Source organism: Monodon monoceros, unplaced genomic scaffold (assembly GCF_005190385.1).
Source record: "Monodon monoceros isolate NGI ecotype Baffin Bay Population unplaced genomic scaffold, NGI_Narwhal_1 Super_Scaffold_20, whole genome shotgun sequence".
NCBI lineage: Eukaryota > Metazoa > Chordata > Mammalia > Artiodactyla > Monodontidae > Monodon > Monodon monoceros.
Genome location: NW_021703777.1, coordinates 1397930 through 1418656, shown reverse-complemented (window position 1 = coordinate 1418656; position 20727 = coordinate 1397930). Strand labels below are relative to the sequence as shown.

Genomic DNA, 20727 nt, shown 5'->3' with positions numbered 1-20727 from the left:
TGAGGTAAAGAGTCAAACACACATACGGGTGATTCTGACATGAAGGTGGTATTTAAAGCGGCAGGTCCTGATGAACGTGTCCAGCGATTCTCAGCTTCGATTGTGCTCTGAGCCCCCTGGAGGAGCTCTGCAGACTACAGATGCGAAGTCGCACGCCCCACCTCCAGATTGAGTTAGTGCGGGATGAGACCCAGGCATCAGCATTTAAAAGCTCCTTGGATGATTTTAACGATTAGACAAATCACTAGTTAGAAAAAAAAAAAAAAGTTTACAGTGACAAAAGGACATGGAATTGAAACACCAGGAGCCCCAACATTTAATGAGCAGATGTAGGAAGATATGCCGACAATTAAGGCAAAGGATAAGCTGCCCAAGAAGAAGGAGGTGTGGGCAAAGAATGTTGCCGCCATATCAGTAAACAAAGGACGCTGCAGCCATCAAGCCATCACATGACAGCCGCCCCCCGGCGGTGCCCCCTGAGGGGACTCAGGATGAGGACGCGGGCCCCCGGCAGCTGAGGTGCACGTCAAAGGAAGCGTTTCAGTGAGCCCGGACTCTTGCATCTTCCCATACATAGAAAATTGCTAAATTCATTAAGTTGAGATGTCTGGCTTTCGTTAATTAATGGTAATCTTTTGATGTTCCGATTACTTGGTCTTTGTTGCAAAAACTCCTCTGTGCTCTGGCTCTCCCCTTACCTCTTTGGAACAGTCCCTCTGAGCTATTCTGAGAGGCTGCATCCTGGGCTTAAGTCCTCAGTTTTGTCCGCCAAATAAAGCATAATTCTCAACTTTTAGGTTGTGCATTTTTTTCCGTCAACAGAGAAAACCCACAAGTGTGGCGTCAACAGAACTCCAGGAAAAAAATATTTGATGGAAGGGTTGGTTCACAGGACCAAAGCTGCTGAGAGGTTAATAAGTTGAGGACTAAAGACTCTTCACAGGATTGAGCAAAAGGGAGAGCTGCTTTCCAGCTGAGGGAGAGACAGAAGCCACACTGGATGGGATGGTAAGATGTAGGGTGGGAGATGGAATGAAGAATTTGATTGGAGGGACTTCAGGAGATGGAACAGGAAATCCTGGACTCTCCTCCCGCCATGGATACACCATCTCAACAGCAAGGCACGGATCCATCCCCTCTATGAGAAATCCAGAAACTAACGGACAGGCTTCTCCACCCAACCAGCCTCAATGGCCCCGGTAGGAAAAGGGGAGACACTGTATCCCCACAATCCCCACCCCCCAGGCACCGCCCACCACAACACAGACCAGGGAGAACAGGGAAAGAGTGGAACCAGCATCCCAGCTCATTGGGGTGCCACCCCAGGGATGGGCTTCTAGCTCGCCTGCCTCCAGACAGTGATGGGGCCGGTGGATACCAATCCCGTGGGGACCACAGAGATCCAAGCTGGGGCTGGAACCAGGAGAACTGGCCATGGCCCCTCCCACCATCTTAGTGCACAGTGTTGAGCTCTAAACCCCAGCTCTGGGGGACTTCCCTGGTGGCGCAGTGGTTGAGAAGCTGCCTGCCAATGCAGGGGACACGGGTTCGAGCTCTGGTCCGGGAAGATCCCACATGCCACGGAGCAACTAAGCCCGTGCGCCACAACTGCTGAGCCTGCACTCTAGAGCCCACAAGCCACAACTACTTAGCCCACATGCCACAACTACTGAAGCCCGTGCGCCTAGAGCCCATGCTCCGCAACAAGAGAAGCCACCTCAATGAGAAGCCTGCGCGCCGCGACGAAGAGCAGCCCCCACTCGCCGCAACTAGAGAAAGCCCACATGCAGCAACAAAGACCCAATGCAGCCAAAAATAAATACATAAAAATAAATAAATTTATTAAAACAATAAAAAATAAAACTCTACCCCAGCTCGTCCCCGCGTCTGCAGCTCAGGGTCCCTGCCACACTCTGCACAATAGACACTGTGCGGAAACAACCTAATGTCTATTGATAGATGAATGGATTTTTAAAAGCAGTCCATGCATACACACAATGGAATATTACTCAGCCCTAAAAAAGGAAATCCTGCCATATGCAACAACACAGATGGGCCTGGAGGACAGGATGCTAAGTGAGATAAGCCAGTTTCAGAAGCACAAATACTGCAGGATTCCACTTATATGAGGAACCTAAAACAGTCACACTCATAGAGACAAAGGAAAAAATGGGGGTTGGTGGGAGTGAGGAGGGAACTGGAGTTGGTCATCAACAGGTGTAAAATTTCACTTAAGTAAGATGAGTAAGTTCTGGAAATCTACTGTACAACGTTGTACCCAAAGTCAACCACACTGTATTGGACACAAAATCTGTGAAAAGAAGTAGATCTCATGTTAAGTGTTCTCGCCACAATAAAAATATTTTAAATTAAAAAATATATATATCCAGTGACAACTCGCCCCAAAAGAAAATCCACACTGTATTTATACATAACGAAATATTGTGACTGAGTTATTACGCAATTTAAGATAGAAAAAAAATCAGTCAAATTACTAGTTTGCTTTTGTTTGTTTTTTAAAACCAAATGGCTGATTATTTGAAATATTTCCCTAGCTAATATTTGAAAGCCAAGTTTAACGTCCTGGCTTTCTTCTAAGGAAAATCTGGCCCATGAAGAGATAAAAAGTGAATACTAGCAGGACAAAATATCACTGGGTATAGTTCCCAAATACTTGGGCTTCAAAAATTAATAAAATAAATCTACTCTTTGTTACCACCCCCAAAAGAAGACTTGGACTATACTGACTCCAGAAAAGGAGAAAAACTGACTAGAAGCAAGTGTGGGTTTCAGAAACACGTGGGAATTTTTCTTTACATTAGTCTGTGTTGTAAAATCTGAGGAGATAAAAGATGCAGTTGAGTGGAAAAACTTGGAAATATTAATTCCCATTTCAGATTCCCTCCTCCCCCCCAAAAAAAACCCAGAGTCAATGAAATCTAAGTCATGGGAGACATAATGAGTCCTGGATGGAGGTGGGGAGTGCCTTCTCTGAAAGGGAAAAGGTGGGGAATACAGGCAGGATCATATGCCTGGTGGGAAACAGTCAGACAGATGTCCTGTCCTCCTTGAAAGTTTCACTCTAACAATCCAGAACAATCTTCTTGTTTACCTGCCAAGAACTAAGCTATCACAGAGCACCCAGAAGATAAAAAATGACATATACTGAATTGCATTTGAAAACAATTCCGAACCTTAAAGGTAACCAAAAATACATCAATGTGACTGATTTTGAAACTTACGTTTTAAAGGTATTATGATACAGTATCCAATACTGTTGCTAAATGATTCACTAATCATGACTAATATCAATTACGGCCTACCATTGTCTATATTTGTTAACACCTTTGGGGGGAAATGTTCTGTGAGTGTAAATGTTTCAAGAGTTGAATCTATTTCTCCCTCACAGAACCCATACTTAAATAGAACTACCATTCTTCGTATTCTGCACGGGTAGCATTCAACACATATCGAGTTAGCCAACTGCAGCCAGGCGTTTTCCTCAGCCTTGGAAACGTGCGCAAAAAACAACATGCAAAAACACCTGCCCTCCTGGAGCTCAACCCTGGACTCATGGAGTGATTGCCACCAGACAGGAATCCAAAAGCCCCCAGGTGCCAGTCCTGAACGTGCACTGTTCAGTGCTAAGGTTTGCATCTGATGCGGTTTCAAATACCCAGGATCCAGCCGCATTTAGGAAAAGGTGGTTATCACAACTTGACGATAAATATCTCCACTCCCAGTTCATTTGCTTTGCCTATTTTCCCACATACGTTTCTCTGTTTACCTTTTTATTTCACGTTCGACTAAAAATTAGAAACAAAATCGAGTCCATACCACGTTAGGGACCGCCCCAAGCTTTTGTATCTACCTGTGTGAAAGATGGATATGCGGATTCTAAACTTCACAGGGAAATGCGAGGACCCCAGGATGGCCAAGGTGACACGGAAGGAGAACCAAGCAGGGGATGTGAGGCTTTCCACTCCCTTGATGGAGGGTGTGTCACTGCACAAGGTGAGCAGTCCCGGACCAGTGGGACAGAAAAGAGAAGCGATAACCGACCTACAGTGAATGTACACTTGCCACTTAGCAAAGTAAGGAGAGCCTTTTGCATAAATGTGCTGCCCTCACTGGATATGCCTGTCCCATCATACACAAACAATGAGCTGAAGTGGGCTACAGAGCTAAATGTGAAACACGAAACAGTGACAGCCTCTAGGAAAATAACCAAAACAGACTACTTCGTGACCTGTGTCAGAGAAAGATTTCTCAAATAAAACACAAAAGCATTAATAAAAATTAATAAATCGGACTTCATTAAAAATAAGCACTTTAAATTAGGAGTTTGGAATTAACAGATATACACTCCTATATACAAAACAGATAACCAACAAGGGCCTACTGTACAGCACAGGGAGCTCTACTCAATACTCTGTAATGACCTATATGGGAAAAGAATCTAACAGTGGATACATGTACATGTATAACTGAATCACTCTGGTGTACCCCTGAAAGTAACACAACACCGTAAATCAACTATACTTCAAAAGAAAAAAATAAGCACTTCAGTTCATCAAGAGACACTGTTAAGACATGAAAATGCATAACAAAGATGGGAGAACTGACTGTAGTACAGTCATCCGGCCATATCTGCAACCAGGATTCAACCAACCTCAGGTGGAAAACATGTGAGGAGAAAAAAAATTCCAGAAAGTTCCAAAAAGCCAAACTTGAGTCTGCAGTGTGCTGGCAACTTCTTACATAGCGTTTACGTGGCATGGGGCACTGCAAGCGCCCTAGAGATGACTTTGCACTGTACATCGTTGTTATAGATACTTTCTCTGTATGGTTTATGATGATTTTGAGATTGTCACCATATCATTCTGAGCCTTTCTAAACCATATATTAAAGGCAAGATCCCCTTCTCATCTAAAAAAAAGAAATATGTAGCCCTTGACATGAGAGGCACCATTAGTGACAGCATCCTGGCTCTGAAAGCCATGCCGCCTGGGTGTGAATCCTGCTTTACTAGCAGTGTGGCCCTGGACACCTAACCCCTGTGCCTCAATTAGCTGTCTTGTAAACAGTGCTGATAATCCTGGAAAATCACTCTTTTTCATAAAAGGCATGTTTTCAGAATCAAATTAGGTGATTTACGTTAAGAGCTTAGAGCACACCAAATACTTGGTGTTATACATCAATCAGTGCACGGTACCCTATCTTGGGTCATCGGCAAAGGAACAGAAACTGGTTACAATTAAGAAGACCCCTAGGGCTTCCCTGGTGGCGCACTGGTTAAGAATCCACCTGCCAATGCAGGGGACACAGGTTCGAGCCCTGGTCCGGGAAGATCCCACGTGCCGTGGAGCAACTAAGTCCGTGAGCCACAGCTACTGAGCCTGCGCTCTAGAGCCCACGAGCCACAACTACTGAGCCCTCGTGCCACAACTATTGAAGCCCACGCACCTAGAGCCCTGCTCCTCAACGAGAAGCCACCGCAATGAGAAGCCGGCGCACCGCAACGGAGTAGCCCCTGCTGGCCGCAACTAGAGAAAGCCTGTGCGCAGCAATGAAGACCCAATGCAGTCAAACATAAATACATAAAAATAAATTAATTTTACAAAAAAGAAGACCCCTAGTCAGAAAAAAGCTGATCCAAACCTGTTGAAGTTTTCAGTATGTGATTTGATTCACAAATATGTAGAATATCCTGATTTCTTACACATACACATAACGTACATTCATGCATCTTCTTTTCCAAATCAACACCCTATTCCTACTGCTCCCTCGAAATTTACAGCACCGAGCTAGTAAAAGGGAGTGTTTTCCTTGCTACTACAAACAAAACTCAAAAACAAGATATTCAGTAAAGAGAGGCCAGAGCAGGCCTTCCCTGGTGGCGCAGTGGTTGAGGGTCCGCCTGCCGATGCAGGGGACATGGGTTCGTGCCCCGGTCCGGGAAGATCCCACATGCTGCGGAGCGGCTGGGCCCGTGAGCCATGGCCACTGAGCCTGCGCGTCTGGAGCCTGTGCTCCGCAACGGGAGAGGCCACGGCAGTGAGAGGCCCGCGTACCACAAAAAAAAAACAAAATTGTCAATGTTAATTTTATTTCTCTATCATTTAATTGTGTCTAGAGTAGGGATTTAATAGACTAGGTGACTCCTGAGCTGGGCTGGAAGGATAAGGAAGCAGGTAACAGGTGGAAAGGGAAGGCGGAGGGCAGATTCCAGGAGGTGGTCACAGCGAACACAGCAGATGACTAACAGAGAGGCACTGAGAAGCACACCATGGCAGGAAAAGAAGGTGTGGCACATATATACAGGCACATATATACAATGGAATATTACTCAGCCATACAAAGAAGGAAATTGGGTCATTTGTGGAGATGTGGATGGACCTAGAGACTGACATACAGAGTGAAGAAGTCAGAAAGCGAAAAACAAATATCATCTATTAATGCATATATGCGGGATCTTGAAAAACCGTACAGATGAACCTATTTGCAAAGCAGAAATAGAGTAACAGACATAGAAAACAGATGTGTGGATACCAAGGGCGGAAAGGGAGTGTTGGGACGGATTGGGAGATTGGGATTGACACATATACACTACTATGTATTAAAATAGACAACTAATGAGAACCTGCTGTATAGCACAGGGAACTCTGCTCAGTGATCTGTGGTGACCTCAATGGGAAGGAAATCTAACAAAAAGGGTATATATGTACACGTATAGCTGATTCACTTTGCTGTACAGTAGAAACTAACACAACATTGTAAAGCAACTATACTCCAATAAAAAAAAAAAAGAGAGAGAGAAATACATGGTTGGATATACAATGAACATCTCAAATCTGCTGACACTAGAAAACAGCAGTTCTCAAAGAGTGGTCCACAGACACCTGAAGGTGCCCAAGGCCTTTTCTGAGCGTCCAGAAAGTCAAACTGTTCTCTTCACCTCCATCATCATCGTCGTCATCCTCCTCAAAACAACATTTACTTTGTTTCACGCTGCAGACATTTGCACCGATGCTGCACGAGCAACGGTGGATAAGACTCCCAGTGCACAACTCAGGAAACTAATAGTTTTACGTAGCAAGAGTGTTCGTGTCCTTAATCTCTAGACACCAGCGGTAAGAAATAAATAAAAGATGTGAAAGATGGTGTTCCCATGTAATGTTCTTAAAGAAGCAGTAAAAAAATTAAATTTTGCAATTTAAATCCATATTATTTTAATATTCTGCATGAAAAAAATGGCAAGTATCCAGACAGCACTTCTGCTGCACAGAAAACTGAACTATGAGAATTGTTCCAAAGAACAGCACTTGGATGACTGTTCGACTTGCTAGTGAACAAGAGACTTTTCATGCAACACTGTTTTCATGGAAGACCATGGGAAACCTATGGTGATTCAGACTTGGATATTTGGCAAAAAAGTTTTCACAAGTGAAAGGAGAAAACCTGTAAGTTCGAGAAAAACTAATGAGAGTATTTGCTGCCGGTCTGCTGATACTAACAGACTTTCCAGTGAGATCAAAAGTAATAGTAAATGGATGTGATTATTTGATACTGTATAATGAAACCTGTCAACATTTGGAAGATCTGCAAAACCCAGCAAACCAATATTTTCCAAATGATCGATGCATGTTATAAATTCACGTTTGGGCAAAAAAAAAAAAAAAAGCCATTCAAAATGAAAGGCCAGCAAATTTTAATACAACAGAGATCAAAATGTTCACTGATCTGATTTCAGATTTTACATCACAACTAACTTTTAAGGAACTATCACTTGTCCAATTTTAGCATGGCATTAAAAAGGAATATTCACAATTATAGAAAGGCTATTGAAATACTCTTCCCTTTTCCAATTATATGTCGGCATGAGGTCATATTTTCTTCACCTACTTCAACCAAAACAATATATCACAACAAACGGAATCTAGAAGCAGCTACGAGAATTCAGCCGTCTTCCATTATGCCAGCCACTGAACAGACAGGAACATTGTAAGACAATGCCACTCTCCTCACTACTTTTTTATTTTTGAAAATATAGTTAATTTTCATAAAAATAAGTTATTCATGTTAATCCGCAATGAGTATATTTTAGGTAAATTTAATAAATATTTTTTAAAATTTCTGTTTCAATTTATAACAAGGCAACATCAATATAACATCAACTCCCACATAAACTAAAGCTCACTGTGTCCTTAAAGATGCTTCAGATTGTAAAGGGGTCCTGAGACCAAAGTTTGAGAGCCGCTGTTATAGAGGATGAATTACAGAGGACAGGATGGAATTCAGGAGTCTGGGGAAGTCCCTGCAACAACAGATTCAAGGTGAAACGATTAGAACCCAACAAGGACCACACCCGTTGAGATGCGGAGAAATAGCCGGATGCAAGACTCATTTCTGAGCAAGAATCAACAGAATGAGTGACTGATGACATGATCCAGGTGAGCGTCCGGGACAGAATGGAAGATGTTTCAGCCGTTTCTCATGAAAGGCTGGGTGCGGAGTTGAGGAAGGCTGAAGGCAGAGCTGGTTTGATATATTAACTCTGAGGTCCAGTAGGAAGTTACAAATAGTGCCCTGGAACTCACAAGAGTAGTTACACCCGGAGATAAGGATGTGTGTGTAACCACAGACACAGGTAGAAATTACTCAGGGGAAGAGCGATAAGTAAGAAGCTAAAAGGACCAAGATGAACATCTAGCAACATCCAGGATATGAATATGTGGCCAAACCCACTATTTCTGGACAGACCAAAAAGAATAGCCGGGAAGGTGTCTAATCAGGGGTAGCAGGAGAGGCAGACGCAAAGCTGGAAGGCAAATCAGGGCAGAGGGTTTGGGGGTAAGAGATCACTTCAGGACGCAGAAGGCAATCATTTGTCCTTGTCAAGTAAAGTAAGGACTCCGAAGAAATTTTGCAGATTTGCTTAAAAGAAATAAAAATAAATATCTTCATCAAAAAACAGAATGGTGGCAGGAGTCAATACTAATAGGAGAATTAAGTGGTTCTACTGTTTCCTTTGTTACAACAATAATGTCTGGCTTTTGCAATTCAAAGAAATTCAAGTAAAGAAAAGGAAAATGTTGTGAATTAGAGCTGAAATTGTGGGCTGTCAGTTTAAGAAATGTGACAATGAACACAGAGGAAAAAACAAAGTTGATGAAATAGGAATACAAAAACTATGCATTTGGGACTTCCCTGGTGATCCAGCAATTAAGACTCCATGCTTCCAATGCTGGGGATGCAGGTTCAATCCCTGGTTGGGGAACTAAGATCCCACATGCCATGCAGTGCAGCCAAACAAACAAAAAAACTGCATTTTTTCAGGTAGGCGACACTTCAGCGTAGTTTTAAGCCCTTAGAAAAAGGAGCCAAAGAAGAGAAGACGATGAAGCACGGGTAAGCAGAGTGTGGTGATGGGGCGCGTCTCAGAAGGGGGTGGGGGACGGAATCCGGGACTGAGAAAAGGACGTCCCTCTTCCTCTCAGTCAGGAGCCAAGGAGAAGAGAAAGGATGATGCCACAGGCAGCTCTGGAGGGAAGATGGAGGGGTGAGTGAGCTCGAGTCTAGCAACTTCTATTTTTTTTCTTTAAAGTAGAAGTTCGTATCGTAGGTGAAGACCGAAAGGGGTATTGATCAAGGACTGAAACCATTATTAGGGAAAGAGAAACATGGAGCCACTAAGGGCCAGTGAAGAATTGAGGCACCACAATGAAGACCCAGCCAAGGCTACATCAACACACAAAATAAACCAATGAAGATTCCAAACAACATTTGTAGAATGAAACCGAAAACATTATAGATATTCCAGTCAAATACATATGGAACTCCTGGGAGATATTAAAGGGTTTTGCAATACGACCTTTGGATTATCTCAGCAGCCACGTCCATGGTGTAAACTGAGAGCTGAACACAGATGCAAAGAAGGCTACGAGTCCACTCATTAAATGTGGGCCTCTTCTATTAGGTTACTCTTGGGAGTGGAGTCCTAAACTCCCCCGAATCATCAAGAATTCCTCCTACTGTTTTCTCACAGGAGGATTAATAAAGGTCAGATGCTTCACATTCTCCAACAAAGTCTATTAGTGACTGAATCATTGTTTTGCTGTTACTCCAATCAGAGCTCTTAGAAAGGTAATTTCCTATTTACATCATCTCTCAGAGGAGCTATTTGTATGTACATAAATTTGAATAATTTGCTTCTTGAATTCTAAGTGTAAATTTCCATGTTGAGGGCAAAGGGACTCATTTACGACGTGCTCTCTGCTCTCTGGAGGACCGCAGTGATGTGCTTTTTTCAGGTAGTAGCTCAAGAAGGATACAGGAGACTTCGGCAAAGATGCTCTATCCTTTACTGCATTACAGAAATTATTCACCTCCAAAAGAAAACAAAAGACAAACACAGGACACATTTTTGTAAGTCAAATTCCTCAGTTTGTGAAAAATTATAGAGTTAAGAATGGGTACAATTTACCTTTGCACACATGTGATTCTTCTACTTGGGCGGATGGTTACATGCCTACATTTTGATAAGTCAACTCTGCAATTAGATCCCTTAGTAATTAACTTGCTTAAGAAACAGAATTTTGTGTATTCTCTTTCCATTGGTTAGGCTTGTCTAGTTCTAAATCAGAAAATGAAAAATCTTGACAAAAACAGGAATAGTTAGCCCTGAATATAAAGGTAGCAAAACAATCACAAATAAAACTTGACTGCATCATAATAGATAGAGTCGGAATGAATGAATAAAATTAGGAAACTACTGAGATGAAACTTTTCACCATAAGAATGAGAAAATTGAGACCCAAATAAATTAAATGACTTATTGAAAGTTATAAAGCCCATCAGCAAAAGTCCTAATTGAGATACAGCAGTGGGCTTTCTCCCAAATTACAAGGTTTTATCCATCTAGATTAAGCAGACATACAAAGGGAATTTTAAACAATGCATGTTTCAAGGTGATCTCTAAACATGGTCCCAGTGAGCCACTGACCCATCAAAAGATTAATTTATGATTTTTCTATTTGATCAGTCACCCATTTGATTCCATCTGATTTAGTAAGTATAAACATAGCTGAAATGCAGGGAACATTGAAATAGGCAGAATATGAAACTATATATATATATATGAAAGTGTGTATCTTTACCAAAGTGTGTGTGTATATATATATATTCTTCCTACTTCAAAATTCCTTGAATCAGAGCTTCATTTATGCTTACTAAATGAAAGTGTATATACTGTAATGAAAGTGGAGAGAGAGGGAGAGCCATCTCATCTCAAGTATTTATAATTTGGCTGAAGAGTTAACACAATATATACATTTCAACTAGAAAATAAAAGATACCATAGGAAGAATGTTACTATTGAATCTAATCAAGTGTCAAAACACACAGGATGCACAGAAAGGATTCTAAGAGATCAAGAAGAGGGAGTTTAATTTCAGCTCTAATCGTAAGCTCATGAAACCCTGGTGAAAAGAACTTTTAAATTCGGCAACTTCCCAGTGATGCTTCGTTTAGGTAGTGTCCCTACCCAACCTTGGGAGGTTCTGGTGACAAAGAACCTCCCAAGGAGATCCTTGGATAGTTATATTGTTGGATAGTTATATCTTATCCTTTCAAATGGAAATGTCTTCCTCTATGTTTCTCTCTTTGGTCTTGGTTCTATAACTTGAGGTTTAAATGTGAATTCTAGCTCCTATTATATGAAAACTCCTCACAATGGTGGATTACTCATCTACTCTTAAAGAAAATAACCCACGGTAAACCTATCAAACCACAGACTTTCATGTTCCTGCAAACGCTAATCATGATTATCTGAACAAACTCCCACGTAAATCCAATCCTCACAAACGAATGCAACCAGAATTCAACACAATGTTCCAGGTATGATATACCCACCACGAAATTAACCCTTTTTGTTCCTCTGCAAACACTGTATTTCTAACAAGGTCCAAGACCTTAATGCATTAACAGCCATAGCATGCTAATAATCTTACTTTCAAGGAACACTTTTAATCGTTTAAAAGGTTTCATCGGGCAAGGTAATGACTGAGATGAGCCCTGAAGGACTGTGTAGATTAAGCAGGAGGTTGTCACTCTATAACCATAAGCATGTCTAAGCGTAAGCAGTGGCAGGTTGGCACAAGGACAGATCAGCCTTTCTAAGATGAGAGAGTAGTTTCGCACAAAGTTCCACATGTAAATCAGAGAGACCTTTGAAAGTCAGAGTGAACAGTCTGCCCTGGATCCTTGAGGGAATAAGAAGACATTGTGGGTCTGGAACATAAGATTAACAAGATGAAAATGGAAACGGTATGTAAGATGAATAATAATGAGCGGGGAAAAAAAGTACGGCGAGTAATTAGGAAACTATTGTAACAGACTATGTAGAAAATGACGGTAAGAGGAGATGCAATGAAGAGGACAGAAACAGGAGATCATTTTAAGAGAAAACAGGTTCCATTTAAGTTTCATGCCGGAATAACTAAAATAATGAGGATTCCGATTTCAAAATCTAGGAAATTATTTGGAAAGGGAAGATCATTAATTCAGTTGACTGAAAAATAATATCATGCCATTAAATCAGAATTGTTCGTTAGGTAGTAAGAAAATACATAACTGCCCATCAATGAAAAGTTTGATCTACCTTTGTTATAGTAATAATAATACAGGCAGTTTTCAATTATATCCATTGTACAGATTCTCCATATCCATTTCCAATCAGCCTTTCATTTTTGGGCCAATGTATTTATCTTGAACATTTCCATTAGGAAGTAAGGAAATGGAACTAAACTGAAATCAATCCATTCTGTTAATGAATAACAGGTAATAAAATCAGAATAGGAAGAAAATGGCTAACATTACACTTAACCCTTCATACTACACAGAACTGATGTCTACGAATACTACCATTAAATGGTATCTCTCTGAAGGAGACAAAAAAAATCTCATATTGGTATCAAACACATTTATATACACACAACTTTTTTAGGTTGTGAAGAAACTAATAAAAAGTAGTCATATTGTTTCTCATTACACACACAGAACCATAAATCTTCATGTCATGATTTTAAAGCTAGAGTACCAACAGTTTGGAGGAAAAATCATTGGGATGAAGTAAATACAGGCAAACATGACCGAACAGTCATATAAATAATAGCAGTCCTCATCCGGGATCAATTAAGGGCTTCTTATGATGCTCCTTCACACCTAAGGTACAAGTCTGGGCCCAAAACGGGAGAAAGATTTCAAACGTAACTTGTAAGCAAATTCGTTACACTTACGGTGAGCTATCAGATGCCTGGAATTCAAACAGTCCTCAACAAATGGTAGAAAGTTCCCTAACTCAGCGATGGTCCCTAACTCAGCGATGACGAAAATGTCAGTATGTCAAGAGGTTACAGTCGGGCCAAATTCAGTATTAAAAAGTGTTACTGTGTCTGCTATGAGTACAAACAGAAGTGACAAATAATGCTTTGGTTTTGGTTCAAATAGTTCTGTTTTGTTTTGTTTTTGTTCGTTCAATGAAGAATTCTGCAAGTATATTTTAGAATGTTCTGGTTTCATATACAATGGACATATAAGCATATTTTATAGACATATAAAATCCATAAACCTATACCTTCTTCTTATCAGTTATGGCAGGCATTGCTCAGATTATTAATATTCATCACCCCTCAATCGTTATTTCTTGAGATTAACAGTAGCTTGACATATTTATTCCGATTGGTTTAGGTCAGAAAAGAGAAAAGATGGTCTGAGTTGGAAAGATATTCAAAAAACCTGATTACTTGTGAAATTTCAAGAAGAAATGCTACCACTGCAAGTTTTTAAGTCCTTATTATTAGACCAAGATATACTTATTTTATATGGTAGAGCTCTCCACGACAATGCACCAAAATTAGCAGCCAAGCTATTTAAATCTGGGTGGAGATTAAATTTTTAAAAGGTGATTCTTTCTATATCATTCTGCAATTGGATAATCATAAGACCGTCATCACATACAATATACTAGAATCAAAGACTCTTAAAAATCTCACAAATTGAAATGTCCTTAAACACCTCTGTCTGGCCAAACTACCTACCCAAGGCTCAAACTTTCTACAAAGTATGCCTGCAAGTAATTATCCCCCGTGGCTTGGGGTTGCTGTGAGCTCCACTGCCTCTGTTCCCAGGCAATTATACCTGGCAGAATGCTATTAGAAAGTTCTTGCTAATTTGGAGCCAAAAATATCCCTTCTCGTGGTTCTACTCATTAGTCCTGGTTGTAAGTATTGGTGCCAAGCAGCAAAGTCTACTTTGTCATCTGAATCACAAGTTTTCACAAAATTGAAGATAACTGTCAAGTACCTCAGTTCCTTCAGCACTTCCTAATATGACATTTTTTTAATTACCTCAACTATTCTTATTTCTCTCCGCTGAAGGTATTGACCAGCACAGTGCAGAAATCTCTATAAGTCTTGCTTTAAATAATATAATTCTTTTAAGGCTAGTAATATGCTTAACACAGAATTGGTAAAATAAGAACACTAATTTCTTTCTTAAGTAACTATACATACAGTTATATTTAGCTGGGATGGAAAGATAGCGTACAGAGCTGCTCATCTACGTCAGGTATATATATTATATATCACATTATATTATGTCATATTATACTATACTACAGTATATTATTATTCATTTGTATTATGGTTACAACACTATTTAATATTTTTTCCAAGTGTGTTCAGCCACACTGCTTTCCCCATCCTATACTTGCACACATGATTTCTGAACCAAAGTGCAGTTTATACTCCAATCTCGTTAGATTCAGCCCATCGCTTTGGACTTCCAAGGTCATATTAGATCCTAATTCTGTCTCACGTACCCACCATATGTTTCAGTATCACATTACTCTCCATCTGGATGTTTCCTCTGTATAGTTTATTTTAGTCATTGATATGATGTTTATCACGAGAAGGCCAAACTTTCACCAGGAAGCATCTTCCAGGCTGAAGACGCTCTACCAATAACCTAGACATTAACTCCCTTCTTCTCCTTATATTAAGACTCTATGTCTAAATACTGTCCAGGGAGATCATATAAATTATTTTCAAGTACTGTAACAAAATCCAGATACAGTGACTTGTAAGGGTCAACGATCTTGAGTTTGTATTCACTCTTTAAACAAATGTTTATTGCATGTACATTTTGTACCCGGCACGGTGTTGATCTCTGGTGACTAAGTCTGTAAGACAAGCCCTCACGGAGTTTACAATCTAGTAGGGGGAGCAGACAATTACAGCTGATGTCACCACATAGTTTTATAAGCAGGATAGGCAATTAGGGAACCTCGAAGGCACAGAGTGTGATTGTCTAAATCAGACTGTCAGGATTAAGAAACGTTTATACTCCAATAAAGATGTTAAAAAAAAAAAATAGATATCCACCTTGCAAGATGGGTTATGAAAATCAGTCAGGATTAAAATGTTATAGAATCTATAATTTAACCATTTCATAATGTTTAAAAAACAAAAATAAATCTATCCTTGTACTTAGCATGTAATAAAGGAATATTATATGTAGCTGAAATTATGTTATTTAGGAAGCAAGCATGGCCTGGAGTCTTTCACTAGTGTCTATTTGCGCATATATTAAATGCATTATGGTGTTAGGCGTCTGTGAATAATTAAGCAAGAGTCATGTGCAATAATTCAGAAATGATTCCATTAATGGTCAGAATTTTTCTGCATATTTAAAGAAAGTAAAAGCATATGAATATGTGTGTGTATATATATAGGCATATACATATATATGCACACATACAGAGAGATTTCTGATTCAGCAGCCAGCATTAATTTTAATTTTTTGTTAATAGGTGGAGGAAATAATAAACACTTTATAATATGAAAAAAAAAAAAAGTTTCCCAAAGGAGACAACAAAGTTTGAGTCTGGGGTCATTACGGGACAGTCAGACTCAAGTGTTGGATGTATGGATGTGGTGCTCTTCAGAGAGATCTGGGCCGGGCAAGCAGATACAGGAGTCGACAGCGAACACGTGGTATTTATCGTTGTGGATTTTCATAAGACCACTGAGGCAGGGGTTAACTCATGGAAGAAGGAAACCTCTGGCATTTTGGTAAAGGGAAGAACACTTCGGAAGTGTGAAAGAGCAAGCGTGTATGAGACTTGAGTATGGGCGTGATCGGGATGCAAAGATACAGACGGAGGAGTCAGAGGCCAGTTCAGCAAGAGTTTTGTGTGCTGAGCCAAGAAATCAGAACCTTTTCCAAAGGTTATGGAGTCCCTCAGGGGGCTCTAAGCGCTGGAGTGGCTTGAGTACACTGAGCAAAATACACACTAGGGTCAGGGTGGGGTAGGAACTGGTGGAGGAAGCCAAGAAGAGGGAGACCAATAAAGAGCTCACCAGAAGGGCTGGGGGGAGAAGTGACAGCGGCGTCACGATGGGGATGGAAGTGAGGGACACACTCGCAAGATGGCGCAGACTCTGAACGTGGAAGTCTCGGCAACGACTGGACTTGAGAAGCTAAGGTAGAAAGAGGGGGTCCTAGGTAATCCCTAGGATCTGAGTTTGGATGGCAAAGGATGCAAATGGAAACACTGTATTAGGAGACGTGGGGAGGATTTCTGTACTCAGGTTTTTATCATTTTGAATTGAGTTTTAAGATCAAGATGGGATAACCAGATAGAAGTGGTGGATGTATGGGTACATTCTTCAGAGAGGCTGGGCTGCATATAGCACCTTAGGCATTAAGCCACAGATTTGGACAAAATCGCTGAGGCAGAATGTATAGGAAATCAGAAGACCAATAGATTCAGGTCAGTGTCAAATTCAAGCTTTAAAATAAAAAGCTAAACAGTGTCCAAGGACTTAATCTAAAACATAGCTTCTAATTTAAAGTTTACTGTGTATTTATTAATATATACTGAATTTCTAAAATTTTGGGACTCAAATTTATCAGATAGTTTGGCAACCTGGTACTGCTGCTCCAGTTACACACCAAAACACAATGAATAATAGCATAAATTTATCACTTTCAAGCTTCTCAAAACAATCAAAGGTTAAAAAAATAATAAAGAGCCAGGGAGAGAGTATCATACGATTCAAGCTCCACATCAACCTAGAATACGAAGGGTCCTAAGTCCTTTCTACATTTAGAAACAGTTTTCCTCTTATTTCCAATCTTTGGGAAGAAATGTTCCAAGAATAAAAAGGGAAGTTTCTGCTCCTGTTTACTACACAGGCACATCAACTGTATATATCCGTTCAACACCATTGCTCTTCAACTCTGTTCAAAAAAAAATATAAAGAAATCAGAACATCACTGGGCAAGATTTCACCATATTGGAGAGTGTATGGAAGCCTGTACGTAACTTCCGAGTTTTGTGATCTCAAATATTCCTCTTAATCAAGATGTTTTTGCTTAGTCAGCTTTTACACAGGATGGGCAAAAACTGGACCATCCGCTGAGAAACAAATAATCTACATATTCCTTCCCAGCCCGTTATTGTAACTGAGATTCCCAACCTGGATATTCAAAGAAATTTAATACAATGGATCCAACAAAAGCCAGAGAAAACCTTAGCCTTCAGAAGTTCAGTGACCGTGAAATCAAAATTCTTAGTAAAATGCTCAAACAAAAAATATGCAAATGTAATTCTCCAAAGTACATCTACTTTTTAATAAGCTGGATTTGGGGCAGCATCACCAGGGCTACTGTTAATAAAGCTTTATTCAGTCTCATAATTGCAAGAAAGTAAGTAATATAATCAAAATTTGAAAACTGTGGTAGAAAATTTCAGAGATAAAACTTTAATTTCTCAACATACCTAAAACACTGCGATACGGGCTCACCACGTGTATGTTGGGCCTTCCACTTGAAGGTTTCCATATGCACCAAAGAGAACCTTCTTTGTTTCACTCTTTATATATCAGATTTAACGTTAAAAATCTGTCCTAACCAGAGACAGCCTAAGCATATACAGTCAGTTTACATACAAGGCAACAGGCAGTTCTGGGAAGAAATAGGATGCCCTCTAAAAGACTCTTGTAAGGTACACGGCAGCCGTAAGGCTTGCAGTTGCCATATTCAGAGCTGTGATTCATGACATTTGACAGGATACGGGCGGGCGGGGGTGGGGGGCGGAAGCAGGGCTGGGGCGAGGGAGACAGGAGCCCCATCAGCTTCCACAGAGAGCGGAACCCTACTGACCACAGATGGCTTGACTCCACACATAGGATCAGCGTGCCTTCAAGACAAATACAAGAGTTCACATCAATATGCCAAGATTTATCCAACAAAACGTTAAAATGAAGGATATCCAAAATATGACAAGGTGTCCTTATCCTTGGGAAGAGTAAGGCCTGACCATGTCCAGTTCCCGAAAACGCGAGTCCCCTGGTTGCAGCTCAAACACTCTTATCTGTGAAGATGAGTCACACTCAGTAGGGCGGATGGGGCCATCCTGTCACACCCAGAAGCCTGGCCCTGACGTCAGGCTGTGTAGACTGGAAGAAGCAGGACTATTAACGCTGAAAACTAGGAGGTATTTCTTAACAGGGAGCTTTACGTACTACGGGACTTTATATGGGTCACCATACCGTCCCCAGACCTTCCATCTCACATATTCATACAGACGTCCATTCCAAAATACCAACTCTAATATCCTTTCTTTACAAAATTTACTTCCCAGAAGGTATCTTAATAATTCTTATGAAACATCTATGAAACTATAATAATCAATATTTAAGTAGTGATGATGCTGGAATAATGTTACCTGAGATCAATATAGCACTTAGGAAATCTTAATGTAAAAATAACCAGTACCAGCAAATTAATTCTTACTCCACATTACTGCATATGTTGTAACATTATTACTTAAAAGCACGTATTCTGTGAAGGTTATTGATTTATATACTGTTCAATTGTTCTAACTATTGGGTACTATTTACTGTTATTCACCAGTAATAGTAACACTTTATTTTTTTAAAAAATGGAGTCCAAACCATAAAATATTTTTGCCGTTTTTTTTCTGAGTGGGGAGGGAGTGGGAATTGGATTTAGATTTTGTTTTTACAGGTAACTTCAAATTTAATGACATATTTTTTGAGAAATATACTCATTTCCTAAGATAAATCTTTTACCCAAAAAAACCCCACTGAAATGGAAAATGGATCTACCATGTAATTCTTCTCCTGTCGTGCCTTAATGTGAATTAAACAGACCTTAAAATCATAGTCTAGCAATGTGATTTTTTAAATGAATATTCAATTTCAGTAGTATTTTTTTTAAAGTCAACTTTTTGAACTGACATTTGCTCAAAGCAGGGAATCTCAGTAACCAGCGAAAGTTGCACATTCAGGGTAAGAAAGAAATAGTAACTTTTTTCTACTTTTATAAAAGATGTATGAAAATTACAGAAGCCCAGGGCACGGACAAAACTTTATAAAACTTTACCTTTACCATACTGAGAATTAGCTTTCCCACTGTAAAGCCCTCTTCGCTCACTTTCTACGTATGAAACAAATGGGCTCAATTCTGATAGGGAAAGTTCTGTTGCCATGTGTTTCAATAAACCACTTTGATGAAAAATGCAATAATATTTCTCTGTATAAGAATATAAGACATGAAGAACATACGATGGGCATAGGTACTGCTTCTTTTTCCCCTTCCCTTTCTTTGAAGACTTCTCTTTAGAACAGGCTTCTTCAACACACAAGGAAATTAAAATAAAAAAGGCCACCGCCAATACAAACTTCATCTTGAAAAGTTAAATTTCAGGAGATCGATCTACAAGAAAGAACAAGAAAATGTTTACATTTATGAGGCAAACGGTAACTACACGACTCTTTAAGGAGTACGACCATTACTACCCAATGAACAAGGGTGTCTTGTACATCAAGTTCTCACTGCTCGTGGCAAACATCTGTCTTGCACACTGGTGCAAACATTAAGATTTTATCATATTTTGGGGCTTCCCTGGTGGCGCAGTGGTTGAGAATCTGCCTGCCAATGCAGGGGACACGGGCTCGAGCCCTGGTCTGGGACGATCCCATATGCCACGGAGCAACTAGGCCCGTGCGCCACAACTACTGAGCCTGCGCGTCTGGAGCCTGTGCTCCGCAACAAGAGGGGTCGCGATAGTAAGAGGCCCGCGCACCGCGATGAAGAGTGGCCCCCGCTCACCGCAACTAGAGAAAGCCCTCGCACAGAAACAAAGACCCAACACAGCCAAAAATAAAAATAAATAATTAAAAAAAAGATTTTATCATATTTTAATCTTATTAAATATATTCAGTATAATTTTCTATTCTTTCTCTTCTGAAGAAAAAACTCTGTAAGTTCCATCTTTGAAGTCCACTTTTAGACTTTTAAAATCATATCATGGGTGTTTTCATGTATAATCATGTATAGTGTCTGTGACTTGTTTTACTTGCATAAATGCTACTTGGCTTTAAAAAAAATTCTCATTGCTCAAACCTATGTGGTTATACTTTACTATACATTTTGTGATGGTTTCATAGTAAAAGTTAGTTTAAATAATGGCTCATAGAAAATAAGACCCCTATGAGGAATACAAGGTAAGTATGCAAAAATTTCTACTGTATAGTTTCATAAAATTGTAAATTGATATTGAATTGCACAGTATATCAATAATACACTTAGAAAGATACATGGAAAGATGTTTACACGGTTTTAAGATGGTTACAT

The 20727-nt window shown here is 40.1% G+C and overlaps 1 protein-coding gene across 1 annotated transcript in view; it reads right to left on the bottom strand.

Moving 5' to 3' along the window:
* GLRB (glycine receptor beta) overlaps positions 1-19890 on the bottom strand; it is a 66354-nt gene extending 46464 nt beyond the window's left edge. Inside the window, exon 1 of the mRNA XM_029235556.1 lies at positions 19656-19890. Within this exon, the coding sequence (XP_029091389.1) occupies positions 19656-19777 (122 nt within the window). The 5' untranslated portion in view covers positions 19778-19890. The remainder of the gene's footprint in view (positions 1-19655) is intronic.
* Between the last annotated feature and the right edge of the window lie 837 nt (positions 19891-20727).